This window comes from Mustela nivalis (genome assembly GCF_964662115.1).
Source record: "Mustela nivalis genome assembly, chromosome: 9".
Classification (NCBI taxonomy): domain Eukaryota; kingdom Metazoa; phylum Chordata; class Mammalia; order Carnivora; family Mustelidae; genus Mustela; species Mustela nivalis.
Genome location: NC_139028.1, coordinates 21925379 through 21952308, shown reverse-complemented (window position 1 = coordinate 21952308; position 26930 = coordinate 21925379). Strand labels below are relative to the sequence as shown.

Genomic DNA, 26930 nt, shown 5'->3' with positions numbered 1-26930 from the left:
AGAGAAGCAGACTCCCCCGAACAGGGAGCCCGAACTGGGGCTCCATTTCAGGAGCCAGAGATCATGACCTGAGGCAGTCTGACACTTAACCATCTGAGCCACCCAGGCGCCCCAGAGTTGCTTCCTTTTTAATATGTCCTACTTAGGGGCGCCTGGGTGGCTCAGTGGGTTAAAGCCTCTGCTTCCGGTTCGGGTCATGATCCCAGGATCCTGGGATCGAGCCCCTCTTCGGGCTCTCTGCTCAGCAGGGAGCCTGCTTCCTCCTCTCTCTCTCTGCCTGCCTCTCCATCTACTTGTGATCTCTATCTGTCAAGTAAATAAATAAAACCTTAAAAAAAATGTCCTACTTAAAAGCACATTTCATTCTGATATACTTACTGCAAGGTTTTATATCTACAGTAAGTATTCACTTCCAGTCCTACAAAATCCTCTTACCCTCCCTACTGCCATTCACTCTTTTGTTTATGAACAGTACTGCTAATCCCTAAGGGCCATTGTCAGCTCTTAAAGAGGAGAGCACACAAATGTTTTAACATTAGACTTGGTGTTACTTTTAGGGAAATACGTAGACTACTTCGTAAAACTGGACTGACAAAATCATGCTATAGTGAATCATGCTTTTTAAGGTCTCTGTCCTGGTTAGGCATTAAACCAAGAAGGAATGAAAATGTTTTCAATGTTATACGTTCCACCTCAAAATTCTTTCACGTCTGGCTAGAATGGTAACAAATCCTAACAACAGATCAACAAGCTAGAAGGATCTCAAGACAAAACGCCAAAAGCATTCCTTCCCGGGTCCCATTTTATCTCAGGAGGGTTCTCATAGGAGACCAAAATAATGAGACCAAACGAGTCCTTGCTCTGGGAGCAAAAAACTGATTCCAAAGAGAAGCCCCATCAAATATAAGCTCCTGAGCTGCGGATACTCAATCTTATCAGTGTCCTCCACGACCTACTGATGAGGGAGCACGAAGCACAGTGCCAGGGGAGTTTTGAGTAGTGAAATGATCACCTGCCTTAAGAAATGTCAATATCTTGCCATATGTATTCAACTGGTTTCACTGCTGCGAATCGTGCTTAATTCCCCCTTCTCTGACATCTGGCTGTTTGTTGTTTACGCTTTGCATTTCATCTCTCCAGGTTCCATAAGGGATTCCTGGCAAGGAGGGAGACCCACCCACTCGGCGTCGTTCTAGAGAAAGGAAGTCAAAGATAACGCAAGGCCAGCACTGTGGCCTGTTCCTGGAGGGGAATGGCAAAAGGGGGAGAGGTGCCAGAAGCTGGGACACCATAAAGGGGTCTCAAATAAGAAAGGGTCGAAGTTCACGAGGGAGAGGGTCAAGGGTCAGGAAGGCACAAGAGAAGCAATTTTGGAGGCAAGAATGCAGAGACTTGGAGTGGCATTCAGCTAGGAGAAGAAAATCTCATCGCAAACTCAGCGATCCCCTCCCGTCAAGCTATTTCCTCTTACCAGAGCCTGAAGGGCCACCAGCGACGACACGACAAGTCTCAGGGGCCGAAGGGTTCCCACTTCCGACTCAGCACGGCAACCGGAACTCACATCATGATCAGGCGCCGGGCCTTGTGGAATCTCATCAGGGCGCCGGAAACAGGGTGTGCCCCTCTGCGCTGGGAACTGGCGCGCAAACATCTCCACAGCGCACGCGCTGGCTGGCTGGGCGGGGCGGAAGTGGCCGGAAGTGGCCCTTGGGCTCCGGCCGGAAGGGTCGGGGGCGGGTCGGGGGCGGGTCGGGGGCGGGTCGGGGGCGGGTCGGGCAGGGGGCGGGGGCATGGGGCGGTGGTTAGTTTGGAGTTTGGTGAAACTGTAGGCGGTTTTTGAAATCCGGTGTATTGCGAGGTGCCATGTCTCGGTGATACTGGGCGCTGCTGGCAACCTCTGTGGGCTTTTCCTTTCTATTTTTCCCTCCAGTGACATGCCCTTTTGAAGCAGGTTCTGTTACTCTTCATAGATTATCATTATCTCTGGGGCAACAGCAACAAGAACAACAGCAATAACACTAATAGAAAGTTTTGAGTTCTTATTAGGTGTCAGGCAGTGTGCTAAGATATGCTAGGGTTGGCTTTCAGTTTTATCTGTGAAGAGGTGACAATATGCATGCTACAAGGTTACTTTGAGGTATACAAAGGCAGTGAAAGCAGCATACTTTTCAAGAGAGCAAGTGAAAAGACAATGCATAGAATGAAGCCAAATATTTGTAAATCACATGTCTGATAAAGGATTAATGTCCAAAATATATAAAGAACTTCTACAACTCAACAACAAACCACAGTGTGATTAAAAAATGGGCAATGGACTTGAAAAGACTTTCCTTCAAGGAAGATATACGAGTGGCCAGTAAGCCCACGAAAAAGATGCTTGGTGACACTAAGGCAAACTGAAACTGCAATGAAATAATACTTCACATCTTTGAGGAAGTCTATTAACAAAAAAATTGGAAAATAAGTGTTGGTGAAGAGGAGGAGAAATAAGGAACCCTTGGGCATTGCTGATGGGATTGTAAAATATCGCAGCACTTTGGAAAAATTTTGGTGGTTCCTCATAGAGTTAAACAGAATTACTGTATGATACAGCAATTCTGCTTCTGAGTATATACCACAAAGGACTGAAGGCAGGGACTCAAACAGATATTTGTACATCAATGTTCATAACAATGTTATTCATAATAGCTAAAAGGGGGAAACTAATCAAAATGTGCATTGACAAATGAATGGATAAACAAAATGTGGTATATACATACAATTGACTATTATCTAGCCTTAAAAGGTCTGAAATTCTAATACATGCCACAACATGGATAAACCTTGAAAACATTATGTTATATGAAAAAACCAGACGCAAAAGGACAGATATTGTATGATTCCACTTATATGTTACACCTGGGATAGGCAAATTCATTGGGATAGAATAGTAGAATAGAGGTTACCAGGGTGTGGGGGAAAGGAAGAATTGAGAATTATTTTTTATATTTTTATATATTATATTTTTATTTTTTTAAGATTTAATTAATTAATTAATTAATTATTTGACAGAGAGAGAGAGAGAGATCACAAGTAGGCAGAGCAGCAGGCAGAGACAGAGGAGAAGCAGGCTCCCTTTAAGCAGAGAGCCCGACACAGGGCTCTATCCCAGGACCCTAAGATCTTGACCTGAGCCGAAGGCAGAGGCTTTGAGAGACCTGAGCCACCCAGGTGCCCTGAGAATTATTTTTTAGTGAGTACAGAGGTTAAGATGATGAAAAAGGTTCCCAAAATGTTTGTGGTGATGGTTGCACAGCATTGTGATTGTATTTAATGCCACTGAATAGTACACTTAAAATATTTAAAATGGTAAATTTCACGTTATGTGTATTTCGCCTCCCACCCAGCTATACACCCACACACAGCACTGTGCAATCTTTGAATGCTTGTCTTTTTTTTTTTTTTTAAAGATTTTATTTATTTATTTGACAGAGAGAAATCACAAGTAGATGGAGAGGCAGGCAGAGAGAGAGAGAGAGGGAAGCAGTCTCCCTGCCGAGCAGAGAGCCCGATGCGGGACTCCATCCCAGGACCCTAAGATCATGACCTGAGCCGAAGGCAGTGGCTTAACCCACTGAGCCACCCAGGCGCCCCTTGAATGCTTGTCTTATTCCAGCATTATGCTAGTTTCTGAAGATACATTAGTAAAAAGTACACAAGACTTTTCCTGCTTGGAGTTTACAGTCTGGTGAGGGTAGAGTGGTAACTTAAAATTAATGGGCATGGAGTGCCTGGGTGGTTTAGTTACTAAGTGTCTGCATTTGGTTCAGGTTTTTGTCTCAAGGTCCTGGGACTGAAACCCACATGGCCGCCCTACTGGGCAGGAATCCTGCTTCTCCCTCTCCCACTCCCCCTGCTTGTGTTGCCTCTCTCACTGTCTCTCTCTCTCTGTCAAATAAACAAATAAAATCTTTTAAAAAACCCTCCAAAATCAATGGGCATAAGATGGATAATTCAAAAAGTAGTTCTGGAATGATTGGGTAGCTATGCAGTGTGCAAGTTAGTATGTTAGGCCTTTACATTAAAATTAATTCAAGATGGATCATTCATTTAAATGTATAAAATGAAACCATAAAAAGGCCAGACGAAGTCATAGGAAAACTTTTTAAAAATAATAATCTTAAAAAAAAAAAGATTTTATTTCTTTATTTGAGAGAGAGAATGAGCAGTTGGGAGTGGCACTTCCCACCGAGCAGGCAGCCCAATATGGGGCTGGATCCCAGGACCCTGGGATCATGACTTGAGCTGAAGACAGATGCTAACTGACTGAGCCACCCAGGCGCCCCTGAAAGAAAAATCTTAAATTGGGGAAGACCTTTCTAAATAGGAAACAACCTAGAAGCTGCAAGAGACCAGTGAATTCTACTATATGCAGGTAAATAAAATGTACACAGAAAACCAATCATCATCAAGTCAAAGAACAAATGCCAAAATTGGAAAAATATCTACAACTAATATCACAAACAAAAGATCTAGTTTCCCACTCGTATTAAAGGGCTATTGCAAGTCAATAAGAAAAAGATAAAAGAATATGACCCTATATATCATGAGAAGGAAGAACACATGGTTCACTTCTATTTTTTTTATAAGGAAAACATAAATTAAAACTATACTGAGGGGCGCCTGGGTGGCTCAGTGGGTTAAAGCCTCTGCCTTCGGCTCAGGTCATGGTCCCAGGGTCCTGGGATTGAGCCCCACATCGGGCTCTCTGCTTGGCAGGGAGCCTGCTTTCCCCCTCTCTCTCTGTCTGCCTCTCTGCCTACTTGTAATCTCTGTCTGTCAAAGAAATAAATAAAATCTTAAAAAAAAAACTATACTGAGATGCCATGTTTAAGTTTTTTTTTTCTTTTAAGATTTTATTTATTTGTCAGAGAGAGAGAGAGTACACACAAGCAGGCAGAGAGGCAGGCAGAGAGAGAGGAAGCAGGCTCCCTGCCGAGCAAGGAGCCCGATGTGGGACTCAGTCCCAGGACCCCAGGATCATGACCGGAGCCGAAGGCAGCGACTTAACCAACTGAGCCACTCAGGCGTCCCAATGCCATGTTTAACTTATCAGATTGGCAAAGTTCAAAAAATATGGAGCAAAAAGCACTCTCAATTATTGTAATTGGGAGTAACCTCCATGAAGTGCAATTTGGCAATATTTAATAAAATTACAAGTGCAAATACATTATGGCTTCCAAATCTCATTTATTTGTATTTGTTATGAATTGTCCTAAGTATGTTCAAAATTACATCTGTCAATAATAAAACTATGAAACTTTCGAAACTATAAAAGGAAGACATAGGAGAAATCTTTGTGACTTTGGGTTTGGCAAAGATTTCTTAGGCATGATACCAAAAGCACAATTTGTTAAAAAAATGGGTAAAATAAGCTTCACCAAAATTAAAATTTTTTTGGCTTCAAAAGTCACCATGAAGAGAATGAAAAGATAAGCCACAGACTGGTAGATGTATTCGCAAATCATATATGTAATAAAGGACTCGTATTCAAAATATAAAGACCTCTTTCAATTCCACAGTAAGACATACAAACAATCCAAATTAAAAAAAAAATTTAGAATAGACATTTCACCAAAGATAAAAGAATGGCGGACAAGTATATGAAAAGATGTTCAATAACATTAGTTATTAGGGAAATGCAAATTAAAGGTAAATAAGATACCATTTTATACCTAGGAGAATGGCTATACTAAAAAAAGAATAAGGTAACAAATATTGGTGAGGATTTGGAGAAATAGAAACCCTCATCCATTGCTAGTGGGAATGTAAATGGTACAGGGAATTTTAAAAAGTTAAACATAAATTTGTCATACAACCCAGCAATTCTTCACTCCCAGGTATCAACCCCAGAGAAATGAAAACGTGGGGTCCACAAAAAGATAGGCATGAAAGTGTCCAACACATTGTATAAATTAATAGCATATTGTATTATTCCATTTATATGAAATGTACAGAAAAGGCAAATCTGACAGAAAAGAGATTAGTGGTTGCCTGGGGCTGAGATTGGAAACAGGGAATGACTGCAAACAGCAGAAGAAATCTTAAGAGGGTGATGGAAACGTTCTAATGATTATGGTGATTACACAGCTGGGTGAATTTTGTAAAAGTCACTGAGAACAGGGGAAATCGCTTAAAATGACTGAATTTTATAGCATGTAAATTATATCTCAATACAATTATTTTTATTTTTATTGTTTAAAAGATTTTATTTACTTAACAGGGAGAGACACAGCAGAGAGGGAACATAAAGCAGAGGGAGAGGGGGAAGCAGGCTTCCTTCTGAGCAGAGAGCCCAACCAGTGGCTCGGGCCCAGGACCCTGGGATCATGACCTGAGCCGAAGTCAGAGGCTTTAAACCACTGAGCCACCCAGGTGCCCTTTATTTTTATTTATTTTGTTTTATTTTTAAAAAATTTTATTTATTTATTTGAGAGAGAGAGAGCATGAGAGGGGAAGGGGTCAGAAGAAGAAGCAGACCTCCCGCTCAGCAGGTTGCCCAATGCCCAATGCGATCCCAGGTCGTTTAACCAACTGAGCCACCCAGGCACCCCCTATAAAATTATTTTTAAAATGACACTTATACAACGTTAGTCATTGCAGCATTGCAAGAGCAAAATATTGGCAGCAATATTTTGTCTATCCATGCGGGGTGATTAAATAAATCATAGTGAGTCTATGTAATGTGGTTGCACTTTAAAAAGACTGCTTTACTTACTGATATGAAATAATCTTAAGGTTTATTAGGTGAAAAGTGCAAGATGTATAGTATGACACCATTTGTGTGAAAAATAGGGAAGGGAAGAATAATGTGTACTTAAGAGTGCTTATGAAAAAAAAAAAGAGTTTGCTCATGTATGCCTAGAATACCTCTGATTTAAATACCTATATATTTACCTTATAAAGATACATAAGAAACTAGTATATTGTTTGTCTCTGGAAAGGACAACTGAATGGCTGGGGATGGAGGTGGAGGGAGACCTTTCATTGCATATTTGAACGATGTAAATTATGAAAGTAAATTACAGAAAGTAAATAAAAATTAGAAGTTTAAAAAGTAATATTCAAATAGAGGGCGTTATGGGACCTTTTCCATTTTCTTTTACAGGAAAATTACTTCCCAATAGGTGGCGCTCATGCAACACCATACATATTTTTACTTTCCTTTTAGTTTTATTTTGAGAAAAATCCATATTTGCTCTGATGGACTTTCTTCTCCATTTGTCACCTTTGGGAAACTCGAGTCTAGAATTAGGGCTGAAAGTCTCTCCGCTAGGAGTGTTCCAAAGTGTAATGCCATGTTTCTGGGATCTATCCAGCATAGAGAACACCTGGATTGAAAAAAAGAAAAATTGGGATTGGTTCAGAAAACCAAATAATGCTTGGGTCCTGTTTTCTTGATTGAAACTTGATTGATTGAATCAGAACTCCTGATTGCTTGATTGGTTGATCAAGAGGTTAATAGAGGTCAGGGGTTTGTAATGAATGTTGATTTTGCCCTGGGGGAGACACTTGAAATATCTGGAGATATTTTTGGTTGTTACATCTGGGGGTACTCCTGGCATCTGGTGGAGAGAGGTCAGGGATGCTGCTGACAACCCTACAATGAACAGGATAGCCCCCTCACGACAAAGAACTATCAGTCACCTACCCTCCCCTAAGCTTATAGCTTCTTGGAAAAAGGAGATAGGCTTGGCAACAGATGGGAAGGCAGGTAAAGGAAAGGTTTTGTTTTTCATGAGAGAGCAGGTGCTGGGGAAGAGGGACAGAAGGAGAGGGAGAGAGAGAGAGAATCTTAAGCAGGTTCTGCGCTGAGCACAGAACCCAGTGCAGGGCTCCATATCACAACCCTGAGATCATGACCCGAGCTAAAATCAAGAATCAGACATTTACCCTACTGAGCCACCCAGGTGCCCCAGAAAAGGTAATTTTTTAGAACTGGTGTAGAAGGACATACCTACTTTGAGTCCTGAGTTCAATTTTTCCTCAATCGCTTTCCTTGAAGGTGGCCATATTGGTCATTTTCCCGATCCCTGAGGGGCTAAAAAGAACAGCACAGTCATAAACTCATTTTCCCTCCTCCCTCCTCATCTGTGAATTAATTTGATGCTCATGTATTGAATGCTTTTTGTGTGCAAGGCTTTGGAGTGGGTGCTTCACGATCCTGGGGGTGAAAGAGGACAAGGAGGTCGGAGGCTCTGTTTACAGTTTCTTTGGGTGTCCCTCTCCGTGTTTCTTCAGTTTTTTCTCACTGGATCCAGACCTTAGTCTCTCTCAACCTTTCTCTTCATTTCTCTTCTCTTCATTCGACCCAAAGTGTGACTATGTAATCAACCTGTGTGCCCTAAGCAATTCCTTATCTGTGTGGTCTCCTCTGAATAACTTGTCCCCCACCCCCAAATTGTACTATTAATTATAGTAATTATTCATTCCCCCCTCCCTTACCTGGTAAAGCTGGTCATTGGACAACAGAGTCTGCTTGTCTGAAGCTACAAAAAACAAACAAACAAAAAAACGCAAGGTAGGCTAAGAAATTGGGTTATATTCACACACTGGAGTACTAAACAGTAATGAGTGAGTGAACTAGAACAAGGTGGAAAGATTTCACAGGCATGTTTTTTGAGTAACAGAAGCACACACACAGGAGTACTTTTGTATGAGTGCATTGACATAAGGAATGTAAACAGGCAAAATTGATCAATAAGTTGGGATAATACTGGTTTTGGGGGATGGGTAGAGGCTGGAATTGACCACAAGGGGGATGTCTAGGGTGTGGGTAATACTCTCTTGAACTGGGTGTTGGATTCATGGGTACCTTTGCTTGTTTAGCTGTGTGCTTGCCATTCATGTATGTTTCTCTCTGTATGTCTTAGTTCAATCAAGTAGCTTTTTTTTTTTTTTTTAATTCAGAGGAATCGGAGGAAAATCAGAGGGAGGTGGTTCTTGAGACAGGTAAATATGCTGTGAACACAACAGGATCCTTTTCACCCAGTTGGGCTAGATGGCAACACGTGCCCACCTCATCTCTTCTACAGGGTCTACTTTGGTAGGAAGGAAACTGAGGGTCCCCGGTGGTCTGGTTTCTCACTGAGGAACATTCTTTTACCTCTGGACTGGCGAACTCCATCCTGTCCAGCAATGAAGTAAACCCCGACAGCAAGGAATAAAAAGCTGATGATTTCGGCGAAGACAAAGCCGGATACAGTGCCTGCATTCAGGTCAATGCAGTTCTGACACACTATGGGGAAAGGGAGGGACAAGGCACCTTCAAGGTGTGAAAGTGGTTCTCCTGAATCTTTTTCTCTTGCCTACACGTGCTAATGCCTCCATCTAGGGTAGCAGACTCTCTCTGTGCAAGGTTTGTTAGGGGAATTGCCTGGGAAGATCCTGGGACTTAAGCATGCAACACTTCCTGATATCCCCCCATCTCCCAGGCATTCTGGGGAAACCTATAAAGTCTGACCATCAGGAAATATGTGAAATAGAAGGAAGATCAGATCCCCTTCTCTGTGGTCATCTGCCTTCTACATTTCATTGCTGCTCACCTTGTAATCTCCTCTGTCTCCCTGAAACTACCCCAACTCAGTTTATATAAATAGATGATGGCTCCAATTCATGACTGCCTATCCAGAATTAAACCAGGCTTTATAGGACCAGGTATGCTTTTCTAAGAAGATGAGGGAATTGTCTTGTTATATTCAAAAAGAGGCAAGCAGAGATTGAGAGAACGAGAACTGGTTAGTGTCTATTCCCATACTCATCAGGGATAAGAAGCCCACCAGAATAGTGAGTACTGCTAGATAGATAGATAACAAACAAACCGAAGGGGATTACATACTTCTGTAATATATTTGGAATGGTTTTGAAATGCCCTTTGATCCTTTACACTGATATATCCCTTGAGGGTCCTTGATACTGCTTCCCAGATTCAGCTTAGCACCATTCGAGGAATTTTCTGGTTTCCCATCTTTATACCATGTGATCTTTGTGTCTTTTGAGTTACAAATCAGAAGTACCGAACCATCTTCTTGATCGCCATCTAGTTTTACCACAGGAACTTCTGAAAAGGGAAAAGTCACCGTCTGTTAAGGATCTCTCTTCTGAAATTTTCCCTGCCTCGAGGTATCAGAACAAGACCACTGTAGCAGCTCTTCTCAAACTTTACTGTGCACATGGTTCCCATGGGCAATCTAGTGAGAATTTCAGATTCTGCTTAGTAGTTCTGGGAAAGAGCTGAAATGGAGCATTTCTAACTTGATGCCAGTGGTGTTGGTTCATGGGTCCCACTTTGAATAGTGCCTAGCTGCTGGGGTCCTGTTTCTATTCCAAGAATTAGAGAGCTAATTGCTTGACTTCAGGAAAGCTGCCCAGAAAGATCATGACTGGCCAGTCGTTTGGTTGACTGCTATTATTACCCATCATCCCATCCTTTCTGTCACTCAGTCCTCTAGGGCTTCTAGTGTAGGAACCATATTTCCATGAATTTCTTCAGAGTTTGAGGATAGAAAGAAGCCATTCACACTACCTTGTTTTGTCTCGGCTGTCGTACCTATAGAGATAGAAGAGAGACAGAGTATTAGCTGGGTATAGAGTTGTCCAGATGCCCTGAGGTAATCATTTCCTTGGTCATTCAAGGCCAAGATAGATATCCTAATCTAAGAGTGGGCAGTATCTATACTTACCTCCCTGGGTTGTAGCCTAACTCACCAAATTGAATTCAAGGTGTTGTATAATAAAGAATTTGTTGGGTCTTTGTCATAGATTCCTGGGAAGGAGTTTCTAAACCCTTGGAATTTCACGAGTGATAGGAGTGTCTGTGTTATTCTTGGTGGGCTTATTTATTTATTTTTAAAAAGATTTATTTATTTATTTATTTGCGAGAAAGCATGAGAGAGCATATGGTAGGGGGAGATGGAGAGAGAGAGAAGCAGACTCCCTGCTGAGCATGGAGCTCCACTCGGAGCTTGATCCCACAACCCTGTGATCATGATCTGAGCCGAAATCAAGGGTTGGATGCTCAACCGACTGAGCCACTCAGGTTCCCCTTGGTGGTCTTTTGGACCATACATGAATTTGTGTTATGAGATGACTCAGGATGGGGCTGGTCAAGACCTGTGTAATCTGGAATCTGAGCTTGTCTGAGGAAGGGAGCTGCAGACTGAATTCGGTCACGTGGCCAACAATTCAATCAATTATATGTATGTCGTGAAACTCCAGTAAAAACTCAGTGGAGGGGTGCCTGTGTGGCTCATTTGGTTAAGTGTCTGCTTCTGGATCAGGTCAAGATCCCAGGATCCTGGGATCGAGCCCCACATTAGGCTCCCTGCTCAGTGGGGAGCCTGCTTCTCCTTTTCCCTCCTCCTGCCTCTCCTCTGCTTGGTCTCTCTCTCCGAAAAATAACAAAATAAAATCCTAAAACAAAAACAAAAACAAAAACTCAGTGGAGGGGCCCATGCATGGCTCTGTTGGTTGAACATCTGACTCTTGGTTTCAGGTCAGGTCATGATATCTGGGTGGTGAGATCAAGTCCCGTGTTGGACTTTGTGCTGGGCGCAGAGCCTGCTTGAGATTCTCAACCTCTCCATCTGTTCTCCCACTGCTCCCTCTTTCTGTAAAAAAACCCCCCAAAAGTCAAGGGAAATAAAATTCTCAGTGGAGCTTCCTTGTTAGTGAGTGTATCAATGTACTAGGAGGGTGATGTATTCTATTTCCGCAGGGAGAGGGTACAGGAACTCTGTGTTCAGGACCTTCACAGACCTTACGCACCTCTTCATTTGGAAAAATGCTGATTTTATTTTTTATAATTAAACTGTAATAGTAAAGGGGCACCTTGGTGGCTCAGTCATTAAGCATCTGCCTTCAGCTCACGTCGTGGTCCTGGAGTTCTGGGACTGAGCCCCAGGTTGGGGTTCCCTGCTCAGTGGGGAGCCTGCCTCTACTTCTGCCCTCACTCTGCTCATGCTCTCTCTCAAACAAGTAAGTAAGTAAGTAAGTAAGTAAATAAATAAATCTATTTTTTAAAAAAGATTTTATTTATTTATTTGTCAGAGAGAGAGAGAGAGAGAGCGCGCACAGGCAGGCAGAGTGGCAGCAGAGGCAGAGGGAGAAGCAGGCTCCCTGCTGAGCAAGGACCCCCCCCAATGTGGGACTCGATCCCAGGACGCTGGGACCATGACCCGAGCCGAAGGCAACCGCCTGACCAACTGAGCCACCCAGGTGTCCCAAATAAATCTATTTTTTAAAAATTTGAGCTGTAATAGTAAATATGTGCCTTCTTGAGTTTTGTGAGTTGTTGTAACCAATCGTCAAATCGTACAAACCCTCCAGGTTTGTACCCAGCTTGTCAGAAGTTTAGGTGGTATAGGAACCACTGAACTTGTGCCTGGAACTCAAAGGGAGGGCAGTCTTGTTGGGCACAGTGCCCTTGACCTGTGGGGTCTAATGTTAATTCTGGATGGTTAGCATCAGAACTATACGGCAATATACATCAAAGTATTGCACGCATGGTCTGGAATGCTCTGCTTTTTTTTTTTTTAAAGATTTTATTTATTTTATTTGATAGATAGAGATCACAAGTAGGCAGAGAGGCAGGAAGAGAGAGAGGGGGAAGCAGGCTCCCTGCTGAGCAGAGAGCCCGATGCAGGGCTCAATCCCAGGACTGTGGGATCATGACCTGAGCCGAAGGCAGAGGCTTTAACCCACTGAGCCACCCAGGTGCCCCCACTCTGCTTTTTTTTTTTTTTTTTTAGCTGCTAAAGCTCCATCAAAAGTGGGTTTACGTGATCTAAAGGCTTTTTGAGTACTTCTAAAATCCTCAGCCTTGGTAATCCATTTTTTATTTATTTTTATTTTTTTTGTAGAAACCCTGGAGGTCCTGGGGTGGGGGGTAGCTATTCAATAGCCTTCAAATCTGTCTCAAAACTCAAGAGTAGTGGAGTTGCGTTCCTTGTTGTACTACAGAGAAGTAGCACCAGAATTCAGTTCAATTGGATTGAATGCAAACATTTACCAGGTATGCTGACGTACCTGACTTGATTAAGCTGTGTGAAAGACAGGAGTGGTGATACAAAGAACTAACTTGTTGCCTCCAAAGAGTTTACAGTGAAGCAGGAAAAATAAACACCGATGTAACTAACATAATAGAACATATAAATTATCTTTAGTATTCATGCAAATGCATTTGAAAGGGGCTAGAAGCTATTGATTTTGCCCAAGAGTCAGGGACAGGGAAAACTTAACAGAGAAAGTGACATTTGGTTGGAACTTGAATGATTGGGAGTTCGCTGGACAGAAAAAGGCATCCTGGGGAGAAGGAGGAGCGGAGCAAAGACAGGTTGGAAAAGGACAGAGAAGTAGTGTGTCTAGAGGTGGAGTGTATGGTGGGGACAGATGAAGCATGAATCAAAGTATGAAGGGGAAAAAAAAGTATGGAAATAGTTGGAAGGAGTCAGCTGTTTTAGAACTTCTTGCAAGGTTGAAATGATTATTAATTGTACTCAACAGAGTTTGGAACATGGTAGCTTTATATTTGTTGAGTGAGTGCACGAATGAATTAAAAAAAAAATTAAAAAAAAAAAAAAGCAAAGCAAACAGTTAAGCAGATTTCTCACCAGCGGCCCTTCTTGACCACCTGATCACCATGGGAGGGACAAAGGGACCCCTTGTTCTAACTCAGATTCTATAGGAGAGAGGGTCCAACTGATTGCTAACATCCTTTAATTTTGCTTCTGTGAGTCTTCTTTCTTTTTAGGATTTGAGTGCTCATGTAGCCAAATTTCCTAGGCTGACTGGTAAGAGGACAGAGCCCATAGGAAGGAGAGATCATCCAAGTTCACACAGCTCACTTGTGGCTGATCCGGACCCAGAGTTCCAGTTTCCATTGCTCTTTCTGCTATATCTAGCTGCTTCACACAGGCTTTCAGCCCTGCCCCTCCACCTGTGTGGTCTTCAGTGGCTCTTCCCCCCAATTTCCTGCAGAAATCATTCTAAACTCTCACTGTCCTCCTTGAGTCCCCCACTCAGGAACACCAAGCTCAGTTTTAGCAAGTGGCATCATCTACCACTTAGGTCATTGAGAACGTAGATGCCGTAATGACCTTCTCCAGCTTCCTTCCCAACTACACACCTACCCATGGCCAAAGCCATTTGCACTTCCTCTCTCTTGCCTTCTCCTCTGCGTCCTTGACCCCACCCTTTCAACATTAGCTCCAGGAACTTGCTCTACTCTCTGCATTTTCCTTTAGCCTAGAAATGGGCTCACATTTCTCTCACACTCAAAAATATTTCATCTTAGATCCTATGTCCTTTTTTATTTACCACTCAAACTCTCTTCTCTTCTCATCCAAACGTCTTTAAAGACAGTCTACACTTGGTACTTCATCACCGTCTTCATCTTCTACACACTTCCATTTGGTTCCCCCTCATACCACCCCAATGAAAGGGTTATAAATCAACTGTGGCCTTTATTTTGTTAAATCCCACAGGCTTAAACTTTTAAATATATTCTTCTATCAGCAGGATGTCTCTATAATATTTCATTATTGGTGATTCTTTCCTTTTGGAAGTTCTCTGCTCCCTTCGTGTTGCATTATCTGATTATTCCAGCTCTTTGATCATCCTCTTATCTCTTGTGAGATGTTTTACTCTAACTACCCTTTATTTATTTATTTATTTATTCCTTAAAAAGATTTTATTTATTTATTTGACAGAGATCAGAGGTGGGCAGAGAGGCAGGCAGAGGGTGGGGGGAGGGAGAAGCAGGCTCCCCGCTGAGCAGAGAGCCTGATGTGGGGCTTGATCCCAGGAATTGGAGATCATGACCTGAGCTGAGGCACAGGCTTAACCCGCTGAGTCACCCAGGCGCCCCTCTAACTGCCCTTTAAAGGTTAATATCCTCTCGGTTCCATCCTCAGGCCCTCCTCCTCACATCTCACGTAATCCTTGTATGATTCCAGCAACTTTTGTGTTTCCCTCAGCATGTGGAGAACCATCTCTAGTCCAGATTCCAGGCATCAACCCAGGTCATCCACTTCCCATTGTTTATGTCCAACAGAATATTCATCCAGGCATCCTATATTGGACCTTACACTTAGTCTAGTGACACCGAAGCTTCTCTCTCCAATTAGACTATAAGCTCACTAGGGCAGAAGGTTCTTTTTTTTTTTTTTTTTTAAAGATTGTATTTATTTATTTGAGAGAGAGACAGTGAGAGAGAGCATGAGAGGCGAGAAGGTCAGAGGGAGAAGCAGACTCCCCATGGAGCTGGGAGTCCGATGTGGGACTTGATCCCAGGACTCCGGGACCGTGACCTGAGCCGAAGGCAGTTGCTTAACCAACTGAGCCACCCAGGCGCCCATGGGCAGAAGGTTCTTATCCTTCCTTATATCCTCCTAGCATATCATGTAGCAGGATCTCACTCATATTTGTTGACCTGTTGGCCCTATGACCAACTGGGTGAGTGCCTTATAGTTCTCCCCCGAACTCCAGCTCTGAGTTAAGGAACACACACTTATTCTTTTCAGGTCCCTGGCCTGTGCCCTTTGGGGCTACATTCAACCTAAGATGGCGGCATCCGGGTCTTCCCTCTAGCCAGTAAAGTCTGCTGTTTTCATTTCTTAAGAGACAAGGACCCCATCTCTCCCACTGGACACTGCTTCTCTCTAGCAGAGAACAGTAAGAGGCTTCATTTTGCCCTTCTTTCTCAGAATTCTAGTGTGACATCTGAGGTAGCCTTGAGGTTAGAGATCCCAATACCATTTCTTTCCCAGTAATGATCTCTTCCCCTGAGCCTTTCTCCAGACTACCAGAACCCCGTACCTTGAAGAAGAGTGACAGCCAAGATGAGGCCAGCCAGATGCTTCCCCGGTTCCATGTCAGTCTCTGTCTTTCCCCCGAAAGAAGCACGAAGCAACTCCCAGCAGAACCGCCAGCCTGCAGAGCAGCTCGTCTGGCTCCGCCCAGCATCCCTCAGCCTGGGGCCCCTGAAAGAAGGCTTGAATCCAGAACCACCACCCTCTACTTCAGACGTGGGCAGAGAGGGGCCTCAGGAGGTCTGCAGGTGCATATGTATCTTGCTTGTGAAGGAGTAGAGAATGGGAAGATGTGGGAGGGAAAGGGAGAGAGGACTGCTTCTCCATCTCAGAGACAGCTTGCACAGAGAAACCCCTTGGGTTCTGGGTAGGAGATGGGCCCCTTTCTTCATGAGAGGGGTAAACATCTCTGCCACCTCTTGTTGCTAGGATGTCAGTTGGTTGCTAGAACTCATGAATTTAAGTGAGAAACCTTACGTGCTCAAGCCCTTATTCAGGAATTTTTCACTGCTCTTTGGAGACAAGATCATCAAAAAGGGGCCTGCCTGGATGAGAATAGGTAGGAAAATTGGAATAAGACAAGCCATATATTTCCAGGCGTCAGAGCCTGAACCAAGTTTCCAGGATCTTAGGCCCCTGGCTCCCTCAGCCAGTCCATCAGTGAGTCAACAAAAACATCTACAGAACCTCTAGTCATGTGCCAGGCACAAGCCAGGTGATGGAGATACAGAGGGAGCAAGACATGTGCTATCTCTGCCCTCAGGTAAATTACAGTCTGACTTGGGCAGCGTAGAGAGTTTGGATCCTCATAGGCCACAGGGGAGAAAAGTCCTCTTGTCTCCTGGTGAGTCAATCACATTGTTATTAATAACTGTCTCTTACTGAGCAAATGTGGTATCTCATGTACCATGAAAACTTTTTGTCTGAATCCTTATTGGCATACGCAGAGAATTAGGCTCTGAAAAATTCCATGACTGGCCCAGGCCCACTGGGTAGGCAGTATTGGAGCTGGGATTCAAACGTCCGGTTTAAAAAGCTACTTGTAATCTGGTGTCCCAGGCTGTCCAAGGAGGACCTTGGGCGGAGTCCCAAGAAAGACCAGAAATGGGAGGAACCTTGCTGGTATGGCTTATGGGATGGGGTTCACAGTATTTCTCAAGGGTTTTGAGAGCTGGGGGTGAGTTTTCAGGGGGTGAGTAAATGTAGTTACGCTGTTGACAGAAACTCTGGAATTACTGTTTTTCATCAGTGAGTTGGGAAAGAACATCCTACACCTTCTTTTACTTCCTAGAGGTCTAGGCAACATTTTCCACATTCTCTGCTATCTCTTTCACCTCACCCCCAAGCTCTGTGCTCAGAGAAAGAACCATTTGCACCTGCTTCCTTTCTACCCCACCCCCACTCTGCCCTGCCCTGACAGTCTCCTCTGATCAACGGCAGAGAGCAGACAGATAGGCGTCTTCTGGTTCCTCCCCCACACCTTTACTTTTTCCGGGTACCCATGAGTCAGTGGGAGGAGGGTGTCTTTCACCCTGGTGGATAGTTCTGTGACCTGGGTCTACCTACTGAAGGAATTCTGCTGGAAAATGGAACACTGTAGGTTTCTGGCTGGCCTGATACTGGCTGTCCTTCTCTCCCAAGGTAAGGCTTCTCTAGATGGTGAGGACATCTTGGACAAGGGATGCGAGAGGAACATTTGCACCTGGACTGGGCTCCACGTTAAAGTCCTTCTCAGTGCTAGCTTCACTTTCAAGCAGAGTTGTCAAGGAGGGCTGGGATGTAGTACAGGGTTCAGATTGGGAAACAGGCTCTTGGCTTTGAGTCTACCTAGGCATGTATGTTGGCCTTGAATGCCCCTCTAAGGGCCTTAGGCCAGAGATCTGCAGGAAATGTGCCGTTTGCAGGAGCCTGAGCCTAGGACTGATAAGGGAACACTATTTCTTCTAGGACAGGGAGGCTCTGGGATTAGTACTCTTAGTGATTTGGCCATCATTTGTCACCATACGGAGCCATGACCCCGTACTCAGGGGGATGTTTTAAGAGAAAGTTGAGTTTAGGTGGAGAAGGAAGGAGGGCATATCTGGGATGGTAAGATAATCAACTCATCTTGGTTTGCCTGGTTTTAAAACTGGTAGTGTCTTGTCCCAGAAACCCCCTCAATCTCAGGAAAACTGGGACAAATGCTTTGGGACATCCAGGATTTCCAATGGAAACAGATCCTCATGGAAAGCATGATTATAGGATGTGATATAACCTTGGCCTGTGTGAGATGCACAAGAAACAGCTCTTTGGGGGATTTTCTAGAAGATGCTCTTGTATTCAAATTGGTAATGGAATATGAATTCAGGGAGAATCTGGACTCCACTTTTCCCTGGGATTGGAGATACAGATTCCCATGTCTCTGTGGGTTGTGGAGGTGTTCTCAGTCAAAACAGTTCAGTGGATCTAGAAAGGCCCTGCGCATACCTCCAGCCCTCAAACTCCCTAGAAGCCTTGACTTGTGTGACGCACCAAGAATGAATTTGATAAAACAATTTTTTCTACCTCCTTACCCTTAAGCAAGGTTAGAACAAATAAAAATCTTTACATGGGATTTTTCCCGGGGTCTCCTTCTGGATTGCTGGGCTAGTAATCCATACCAGCTTTTCTCCTACCCCAACCATCACCGGTCCCAAGAAAGACGTTAGTGACGAGAGTCCTATTCTCTTGGTAGTTGTGGGGGCAGGGGCAAAGCGGGAGGGAAGAGGATGAGAAGCTGAAGTGGGAGGGTTATAGATGGCTGGGAAGTAGAATTAGAAGCTTTGTTGGAGGGGCACCTACGTGGCTTAGTTAGTTCAGCATCTGCCTTTGGCTCAGGTCATGATCTCAGGGTCAAGAGATTGAACCCCTCATCCAGCCCCTTGTGGAGCCCCTCCTTGGGCTCCCTGCTCAGCAGGAAGGCTACTTCTCCATCCGCCCCTCCCTTTCTCCCTCCCCCACCCCGCTCCTGCTCTCTATCTCTTTCTCAAATAAATAAATAAAATCTTAAAAAAAAAAAGTTTTGTTGGAAAACAAATGTGGACATCTCCAGCCAAGGAACAGTCTTCTGCATTTCCATATTTCTTGAATGTTTCAGTAATCTATACTCTTCTTCTACTTTTATTTTTTTTAAGATTTTATTTATTTATTTAACACAGAAAGAGATCACAAGTAGGCAGAAAGGCAGGCAGAGAGAGAAGGGGAAGCAGGCTTCCAGCCAAGCAGAAAACCCGATGCAGGGCTCGATTCCAGGATCCCAGGATCCTGGGATCACCACCTGAGCTGAAGGCAGAGGCTTATCCCACTGAACCACCCAGGGGCCCCTCCCCTTCTACTTCTAATCAGTGGTCTGAACTTCTTTCCAGGAAGGTTCTTAGATCCAGTTGGCTCCATGATTTCCAATTTGGCTCCATGTCCATCAGGGTCTGTCCTCTGCTGGGACTGAATCCTTGCATCCTTCCTGGCCCCTGTAGTTCACGGGGAGCCTCCCAAAGCCTTTTTCTTGTGACTTCTGTCTCTCACACTAGAAACCATAAATTGTCCTAGACTTAGAAAGTGGTCCTTTTCAAGTACAAACTCAGCAGAATAAGGCATCTGCTGCAGACCAAACAGTTGGCTGCAGTCCTGGTTGGGTTTTGGTTTGCTGTTGTTTTCCTCGTAGGGAGCCCCTCCAAGATAACCGTAGAAGAGCTTGAGGACATGGTGTTCCTGAGGTGTGACACCAACATCGAGTGGTGGGAGGGAACACAGCCATTACCACATGGTAAAATGTGGAACTTGGGAAAACGCAACCTGGACCCACGAGGAATGTATATGTGCAACGGGACAGATGAACAAGAACACAAACGCCCTTTTACGCAAGTATATTTTCGAAGTATGTGCCTTCTGGACCCTCTGGTTTGAAATGAATGGGACCTCTGGATATGAGAAGCTTATAGCCAGAAAGGACCATGCTGGACCAACCTGTTCTCTAAACAAAGTGGGGGTCCCTCTTGTAATGGTGTGCACCAGACTTTGGAGCTTAACTAATGGAAAAAAAAAATAGCAGGGGCCTTGGTACTCAAGCAGTAGAGGCTGGGTTGGGAGAGTGGTTTGGCCCTGCAGACTTGTTTGCATTCTTACAAAGCTGGTACTGCTACTTGGCTCCTTTTCAGGGATTCCTTGGGATGAAGGGTGGAGGTGGATGTAGCAAGGGTATCAGCAGGCCTTTTTCTAGGGATCTTACTGAATTTGGGTCCTGGTGTGAGGTCCCGGGGTTGCCCTACGAGGCAGAGATGGTTCCCTGGTCTTGAAGGCTCTCCAGTTCTCCTCTCATCCCCACCCCCCTGCAGTGTGTCAGAACTGTGTGGAGCTGGACTCAGCTTCCCTGGCTGGCATTATCATCACTGACCTACTCGCCACTCTGTTCCTTGCTTTGGGGGTCTATTGCTTTTCTGGACATGAGACTGGAAGGTTCTCTAAGGGTAAGTGGAAGGGACAGAGTGTGCGTTCATGCATGCACACGTGCACACGTATGTTGTGGATGTGGGTGTGAGTGCGGACCTGCAAAGAATGGGGCTGGCAGTGGGTTGTGTCTCCTCTGGGAATCACTCTTGCAATCTCTAAGGATTCCTAACTCTGGTTATTGGAAGACTTGTGCCCATATTGCCCATGTAGACTTCTGAGGGTACAACCAGCTGCTGTCCTCTTGTAGTGTTCATGGGGTCTCACTGTCCCCTCCTCCTAGGCCCTTGATGACTCTTTCCCCGTTTCTTCTAGCTGCTGACACTCAAGTTCTGTTGGAAAATGACCAGCTCTATCAGGTGAGCTGTGAGGGGGAAAGAGACATGAATGGGAGGGGAATGGGAAGGGAGGAAGAGGCTGTTGCTAGGTGTTCTGTGTATGGATGAAAGGTTCTAGCAGGGAACTCATCAATGGCAGGGCTGGAAAACTCAGCATGAGCTCTCATCTCTGGGGCCTACTGGGGTCTTCCCTGGGAGAATCTGACCCTGCCTCACTGATTTCCCTTCTCACCTCCTAGCCCCTTCGGGATCGGAATGATGCTCAGTATAGTCATCTTGGTGAAAACTGGCCTCGGAAGAAGTGAACCTGACACCAGTGGCTTATGGGAGTATCGACTGTACCTTCTTCCCTTGATCAGCCAATAAAGATGTCTTCTCTCACTCAGCAGGTGCCTGGACTTTTCGAGGCTCTTGGACAAGGCACGGGAGTTGTCCTGCCTTGGCTGGACCCTTGCCCTCCCTGCCACCTCTGTCCTTCCTTCGTTGCTTCCATTCCTCTGCCCCAGATGGACAGTGTGATGGGTTGTCTCCCACCCCATTCTGGCCCACTGGTGTTTCTGGCCTGGTGGGCTTCCTGGGGGTGGGGGCGGCTCTACCACACTCTCTCAGCTGCTTGTTGCCTCCAGCCCCTGTTACAACCCCTGAAGGGCTTTGGTTTCCTCACCACAGTTAAAGGCAGTGTTTACAGACCCAGCCGCACTAAAGTTTCCATGACATCATGAGCAGAGGAGGTGGAAACATCAAGGGCCAAGAGATCACTTTTTATCAAGACTTGGAGAGCATGTGTGACCAAGTCCCACTTCTGCTAAGGGGCTGGCCTTGTCTTTTTGACCGCTGTGGATCGGTAACCACTAGCTGTGAGGAGGTTGCCCCATAAGCCCATTCAGGACCCTTTCCTCCTCTATAGAAGGTACCACTCAACTTCCTCTCCTCAGAATCTGTTCCTGCCCCACCCCGTCTTCTGCATGATAAACTAATATCAGAAACTCTTTATTACCCCTCTTCACCCACTTGGAAAGCTGGAATTGGAGAGTGGACAGGAGCTTGGGATATTTTCAGTGGAAGTCACGTTCTCTAGTGGGTTAGTGGTGGTGCTGAACTTTGGGAGCCTGAAGGATTTATTAAAAATATAGACACTTGGGCCCTACTCTAGGCACCTAGCCCTCAGCTGATTCTGAAGCTGCCCCATTCAGAGTCTCCAGTTTTGAGGAAGAGTGAGGCCATGGATGCTTTTGTATCCTTTACGCTGTTCCTGTCTACCACAGGGGCAACCCCTCCTTTTGTTCTCTGAGCTACAGTAACTGAAAGATCTTCGGGACAGTTTCATAAGAGTAGGACTTTCCAAGACCAGGGTTCAGAAAGAGGGAGCCAGCCAGAGATCTGGATGATTCTGCCCACCATCTTTGTGAGCTATACACAGATGCTGATTTTGTTAGAGACTATAAACTTCCAAGGTACACATGCTTCATTCGTGGTCATGACTTCTTTCTACCCTTTACATCCCTAGGACTGTAGTCCTCTGCAGCCTGCCTCCAGCTTTCCACATAGGATCCCTCCACCTTGGGCAACTTTCTGGTGACATCTACCCACCCAGTACTTACCTCCTTTCCACACCCTGCACACTTCCCTTCACCTTGTAGTCCTTGTAGGCTCTTAGATTCTCCCATACCTTTCACCAGTTCTCACCATTGCACACACCTGGGAATCTCCAGAACTCCTGATTATCTTGGGTGAAAGCATCAGGACTTTCAAAGTGGCTTAAGGTGATTTCATCATGAAACCATGATTGATAAAGCTGCCCTAGCCCTTCTGGAAACTTGTGTCCCTTTGGATCTCCTTTGTGTGTGTGTGTGTTTTAAGTTTTTTTTTTTTTTAATTTGTTTATTTGTGAGAAAGAGAGACAGAGTGCAAATAGGGGAGCAGAAGGTGAAGGGAAAAGCAGGCTCCCCATTGAACAGAGAGCCTGATGCGGGGCTTGATCCGTGAACCCTGGGATCATGACCTGAGTCGAAGGCAGATGCGTAACTGATGGAGTCACCCAGGCATCCCTCTTTTTTTGTGCTTTTAATCCCTCTTTTGCACCTGGGGTGCCTGGGTGTCTTAGACAGTTGAGTGTGCGATTCTTGATTTTGGCTCATGTCATGATCTCAGGGTTGTGAGATTGAGACCTGTGTTGGAGGTTGACACTCAGTGGGGAGTCTGCTTGAGATTCTCTCCCTCTCCCTCTCCTCCCTACACACACACACTCTCTCTCTCTTTCTCTCTCCCAAATAAATAAATTAATTAAAAAGTAAATTAAGAAAACAGCTTTACTGAGGTAAACCTACATGAATAAACTACATATATTTAAAGTATACATGTGATGTTTTGTCATATGTATATACTTGTGAGACATCACTGCAAAAAAGGTAATGAACATATCAACACCTTGAACAGTTTCCTTGGGCCCCTTCATATGCAATTCCCCCCTCCTTCCTCTCCTTACCCCCCTACCCTCCAGGCAACCACTGATCTGCTTTCTGTCATTATAGATTAGCTTTTGTTTTTCTAGATTTTTATGTAAGTGTAATAATGTAACATGTACTCTTTTTTTGGTCTGACTTCTTATGCTTCAGCATAATTATTTTGTGATTCATACGTTTTACTAATATTTTATTCCTTTGTACTGTACAGTAGTATTCCACTGTATGGATATATCACAGGCTATTTACCCATTCACCTGTTGATATTCTTGTGGGTTATTTCCTGGCCTGGGCTGTTACAAATAAAGCTTCCATGAATAGTCACATATAAGTTATTGTGTGGATGTATGCTTTTATTTCTTTTGGATAAATACTCAGGAGTGAATGGACTGAGATGCAACTTTTAAAGAAAGTAGTCTGGTATTCTAGGTCCTTTGTAGTCCCATGTGAATTACCTTCTCAGGTACTATAAAATGCCTGCTGGGATTCTGATCAGGGTCATGTTGAGTTTATAGATCAACTTGGGGAGAATCTACATCTTTTTTTTTTTAAATTTTTAATTTTTTATGAACATATAATATATTTTTATCCCCAGGGGTACAGGTCTGTGAATCGCCAGGTTTACACACTTCACAGCACTCACCAAAGCACATACCCTCCCCAATGTCCATAACCCCACCCCCTCTCCCAACCCCCCTCCCCCCAGCAACCCTCAGTTTGTTTTGTGAGATTAAGAGTCACTTATGGTTTTTCTCCCTCCCAATCCCATCTTGTTTCATTTATTGAGAATCTACATCTTAATGACATTGACTCTTCCAATCCATGAGCACAGCTTTTGTCAGATTTATCCCCTAAGTATTTTATATATATATATTTTAAAGATTTTATTTATTTATTTTACAGAGACACAATGAAAGAGGAACACAAGCAGGGGGAGTGGGAGAGGGAGAAGCAGGTCTTCCACCAGCAGGGAGCCGAAGGCAGATGCTTAATGACTGAGCCACAAAGGCACTCCAGTATTTTTTATGTTTTCATGTTTTTTTATATGGTATTTTTAAACTTTCAATTTCCAGTTGTTTCATTGTTAATATCTAGAAATACAGTTGTTCTGTATATTGATCCTATACCCTGAAAACTTCGTAAATTCACATATTAATTATAGTACCATTTTTTTGGTAAAGCCCACCTGAATTTCTACATAGATGATAATGTTGCTTGTAGATAAAGGCAGTTTAACTTTTCCATTTCCAATCTGAGTGTATTTTATTTCAGTTCCTTGGCTTATTATGGTGGCTAGAACCTCCCATACAATGTTGAGGAGAGGGGAAGTGAGGATATTCTTGCCTTATTTGTGATCTTAGGGGGAAACCTTGTCTCTCATCATTAAGGATGATACTGGCCATAGGTTTTTCTTAGAGGCTCTTAAACAGATTGAGGATAATGCGCTCTCTTTCTAGTTTGCTGGAAATGTTTAGTAAAAATAGTTGAGTACTGTCAAATGTTTTTTCTGTATCCATTGAGATGATTGTATGGTTTTATTTCTTTAGTCGGTTAATATGATAAATTACATTGGGGATACGATCTGTTACACCGATCCTGCATTCCTAAAATAAACTGTACTTGGTCATTATGTATTATTCTTTAACATATATATTTTATATTTATTTATATATAACATATTTAGATATTTATATTTTATGTCATTATTTATTTATATATAATATATAATAAATGCCTATTTATTATTGATGTTGATATATTTTTAAAGTAAACTCTACTGCCAACATGGGGCTTGAACTCACAGCCCCAAGAATGAGTGTTGCATCTCCATTGACTGAGCCAGTCAGGTGACTGGCTTTTTAAAAAAAATATATTACATATATTTTATTAGATTAAATTTATTTTTATATATTATTAGATTAAATTTGTTAAAATCTACTGAAGAATTTTTGCATCTATTTGTAAGGGATATTGGTCTGCGGTTTTTTTTTTTTAAAGATTTTATTTATTTATTTGACAGACAGAGATCACAAGAAGGCAGAGAGGCAGGCAGAGAGAGGGAGAGGAGGAAGCAGGCTCCCTGCTGAGCAGAGAGCCCGATGTGGGACTCGATCCCAGGACCCTGAGATCATGACCTGAGCCAAAAGCAGAGGCCCAACCGAATGCCACCCAGGAACCCCAGTTTTTTTTTTTTCTTGTAAAGATTTTGCCTGTTTAGGTATCAGGGTTGGTTATTAGGGTTCTCCAGAGAAACAGAACCAACAGGATATGTATGTAGGAGACAGAGGAGAGAGAAGGAAGGGAGGAAAGAGGAGAGAGAGAGAGATTTAAGGAATTACGACAGTGAACATTGGCAAGTCTGAAATCGGCAGGGTGAACTGGCAGGTTGGAGACCCAGGGATAAGCTGATGTAGCAGCTTGAGTCCAAAGGCAGTCTAGAGGCAGAGAGCTCCCTCTTCCTCAGAGGACCTCATGCTGTTTTTTTCCTGTAAGGCCTTCAACTGATTGGATGAGGCTCACCAACAAACACAATGGAGGATAACTTGCTTCACTCAAGGTCTGCGGATTTAAATGTTAATCTCAACTAAAAAGAATACATTCACGACAACATCCAGATGCATTTGGCCAAACATCTGAGCACTGTTGCTCAGCCAAATTGACACATAAAATTAACCATTACGCAAGATGAGTTTGGCCTCCACAGAATGAGCTGGAACTCCTGCCTGTTCAATTTTCTGGAAGAGTTTGTATAGAATTGGTATTATTTCTTCCTTAGATGTTTGGTAGATTTCACTAATGAAGTCTTCTTGGTCTGGGGTTTTCTTTGTGGCAAGGTTTTAAACAATAAATTCAATTTATTTAATAACCAGCAGCCTATTTATGTTACTTGTTTCGTCTTCGGTGAGTGCAGTGCCTTCTCCCCTGTCCTCAAGTTCTATCTACCCTTTCCTTCAAAGGCCCAGGTGAAGTTGCTCCGGGTACTATGTGGGCTTAATCACATCTGTTTTTCTGTTGTTCAGCCTTCTGCATAATTGGCCACTCTGCTGTAATCGCAAGCCCCCAAAAGCAAAAACCGTTTTTTGTTTGTTTGTTGGCTTGCTCGTTTTTTTTTTTTTTTTGGTCTCCCCTGAGCTCTTAGCACGGAGCTGGTCTGCAACAGACAGGAGGGGTGAGAAAAGCACTCACAGAAGGAGTGCCTAAGTGATTAAATACAGAACTTGTAAGCCAGAAAACCAGAATGATCCTGGTTGGCACTGGCACCAGGTGGCTGTTCAGAGTATTGGAGTTGGACAGTCCTGGCTGCTCATTCCGGCTCTCTCCCTCACTCACTGTGCAACCTGGGCAGATAACTTAACCTCTCTGAGTCTCCGTAGCCTCACCTGTAAAATAAGGACAACATCTCTCTTGTCTACCATGCAGAGCTGTTGTAAGGATTAAATGAGATAACACATGGAAAATGCTGAGGTGATTTCTAGAGGCTCGTCAGGGCTCACTAGACGTTAGCTGTTACTGTTTTTCTCACCCTGAACCATACCTCCCCTTCCTGGAACATTGTCAGACACATGTAGGACAAGAGGGCCAGCCGGCCGGTCAGCAGCTAGTGACGGGCAACATCACCATCTGCTTGTGAGCCTGTGGGTTGAGTGCACGGAGGGCAGGAAGCACCCTCCAGCAGGGCCAGCAAACCAGCAGCCAAAAGCCCGAGGCTGAGCATGCATGGCACGTGGCAGGCTGCTAACCACGCATGGCCTTTCCGTGGCCGCCACGCGCCTAAATAGCGCTGTGGTCAGCTGGGGAGGTTTCTGGGTGCCGAGAGGGAG

At 44.1% G+C, this 26930-nt stretch overlaps 3 protein-coding genes across 4 annotated transcripts in view; 1 reads left to right on the top strand and 2 right to left on the bottom strand.

The window, feature by feature from the left end:
• Positions 1–1681, bottom strand: part of UBE4A (ubiquitination factor E4A) — a 42642-nt gene extending 40961 nt beyond the window's left edge. The window contains exon 1 of the mRNA XM_082683558.1: positions 1472–1681. The gene's annotated coding sequence lies outside the window, so the exon portion shown is untranslated. The remainder of the gene's footprint in view (positions 1–1471) is intronic.
• Positions 1682–7192: 5511 nt separating this feature from the next.
• Positions 7193–16076, bottom strand: CD3G (CD3 gamma subunit of T-cell receptor complex). Of its 2 annotated transcripts, none has more exons than XM_082683666.1 (7): positions 15856–16076; positions 10565–10588; positions 9878–10099; positions 9146–9277; positions 8485–8528; positions 8001–8080; positions 7193–7370 (listed from the first exon to the last, which is right to left on the bottom strand). In XM_082683666.1, exons 1-6 carry the CDS (start codon positions 15908–15910, stop codon positions 8015–8017), a joined length of 543 nt encoding a protein of 180 aa, XP_082539792.1. In that variant the 5' UTR covers positions 15911–16076; the 3' UTR covers positions 7193–7370; positions 8001–8014. The 2 variants fall into 2 exon arrangements, with proteins under 2 accessions (XP_082539792.1, XP_082539791.1); XM_082683665.1 differs by having other exon boundaries at positions 7997–8080; positions 15856–16071.
• Positions 16077–17237: 1161 nt separating this feature from the next.
• Positions 17238–23434, top strand: CD3D (CD3 delta subunit of T-cell receptor complex). Its single transcript, XM_082683667.1, has 5 exons — positions 17238–17489; positions 19528–19740; positions 20198–20329; positions 20625–20668; positions 20887–23434. Exons 1-5 carry the CDS (start codon positions 17435–17437, stop codon positions 20950–20952), a joined length of 510 nt encoding a protein of 169 aa, XP_082539793.1. The 5' UTR covers positions 17238–17434; the 3' UTR covers positions 20953–23434.
• Positions 23435–26930: the final 3496 nt, after the last annotated feature.

Coding starts and splice junctions, on each gene's coding strand:
- CD3D (XM_082683667.1), top strand. CDS start 17,435: ATGGAACACTGTAGGTTTCTGGCTGGCCTGATACTGGCTGTCCTTCTC. Junction 17,490..19,527: donor GGCTGTCCTTCTCTCCCAAG/GTAAGGCTTCTC, acceptor TTTTCCTCGTAG/GGAGCCCCTCCAAGATAACC. Junction 19,741..20,197: donor TACGCAAGTATATTTTCGAA/GTATGTGCCTTC, acceptor ACCCCCCTGCAG/TGTGTCAGAACTGTGTGGAG.
- CD3G (XM_082683666.1), bottom strand. CDS start 15,910: ATGGAACCGGGGAAGCATCTGGCTGGCCTCATCTTGGCTGTCACTCTT. Junction 10,589..15,855: donor GGCTGTCACTCTTCTTCAAG/GTACGGGGTTCT, acceptor CTATCTCTATAG/GTACGACAGCCGAGACAAAA. Junction 10,100..10,564: donor GACAGCCGAGACAAAACAAG/GTAGTGTGAATG, acceptor TTCCCTTTTCAG/AAGTTCCTGTGGTAAAACTA.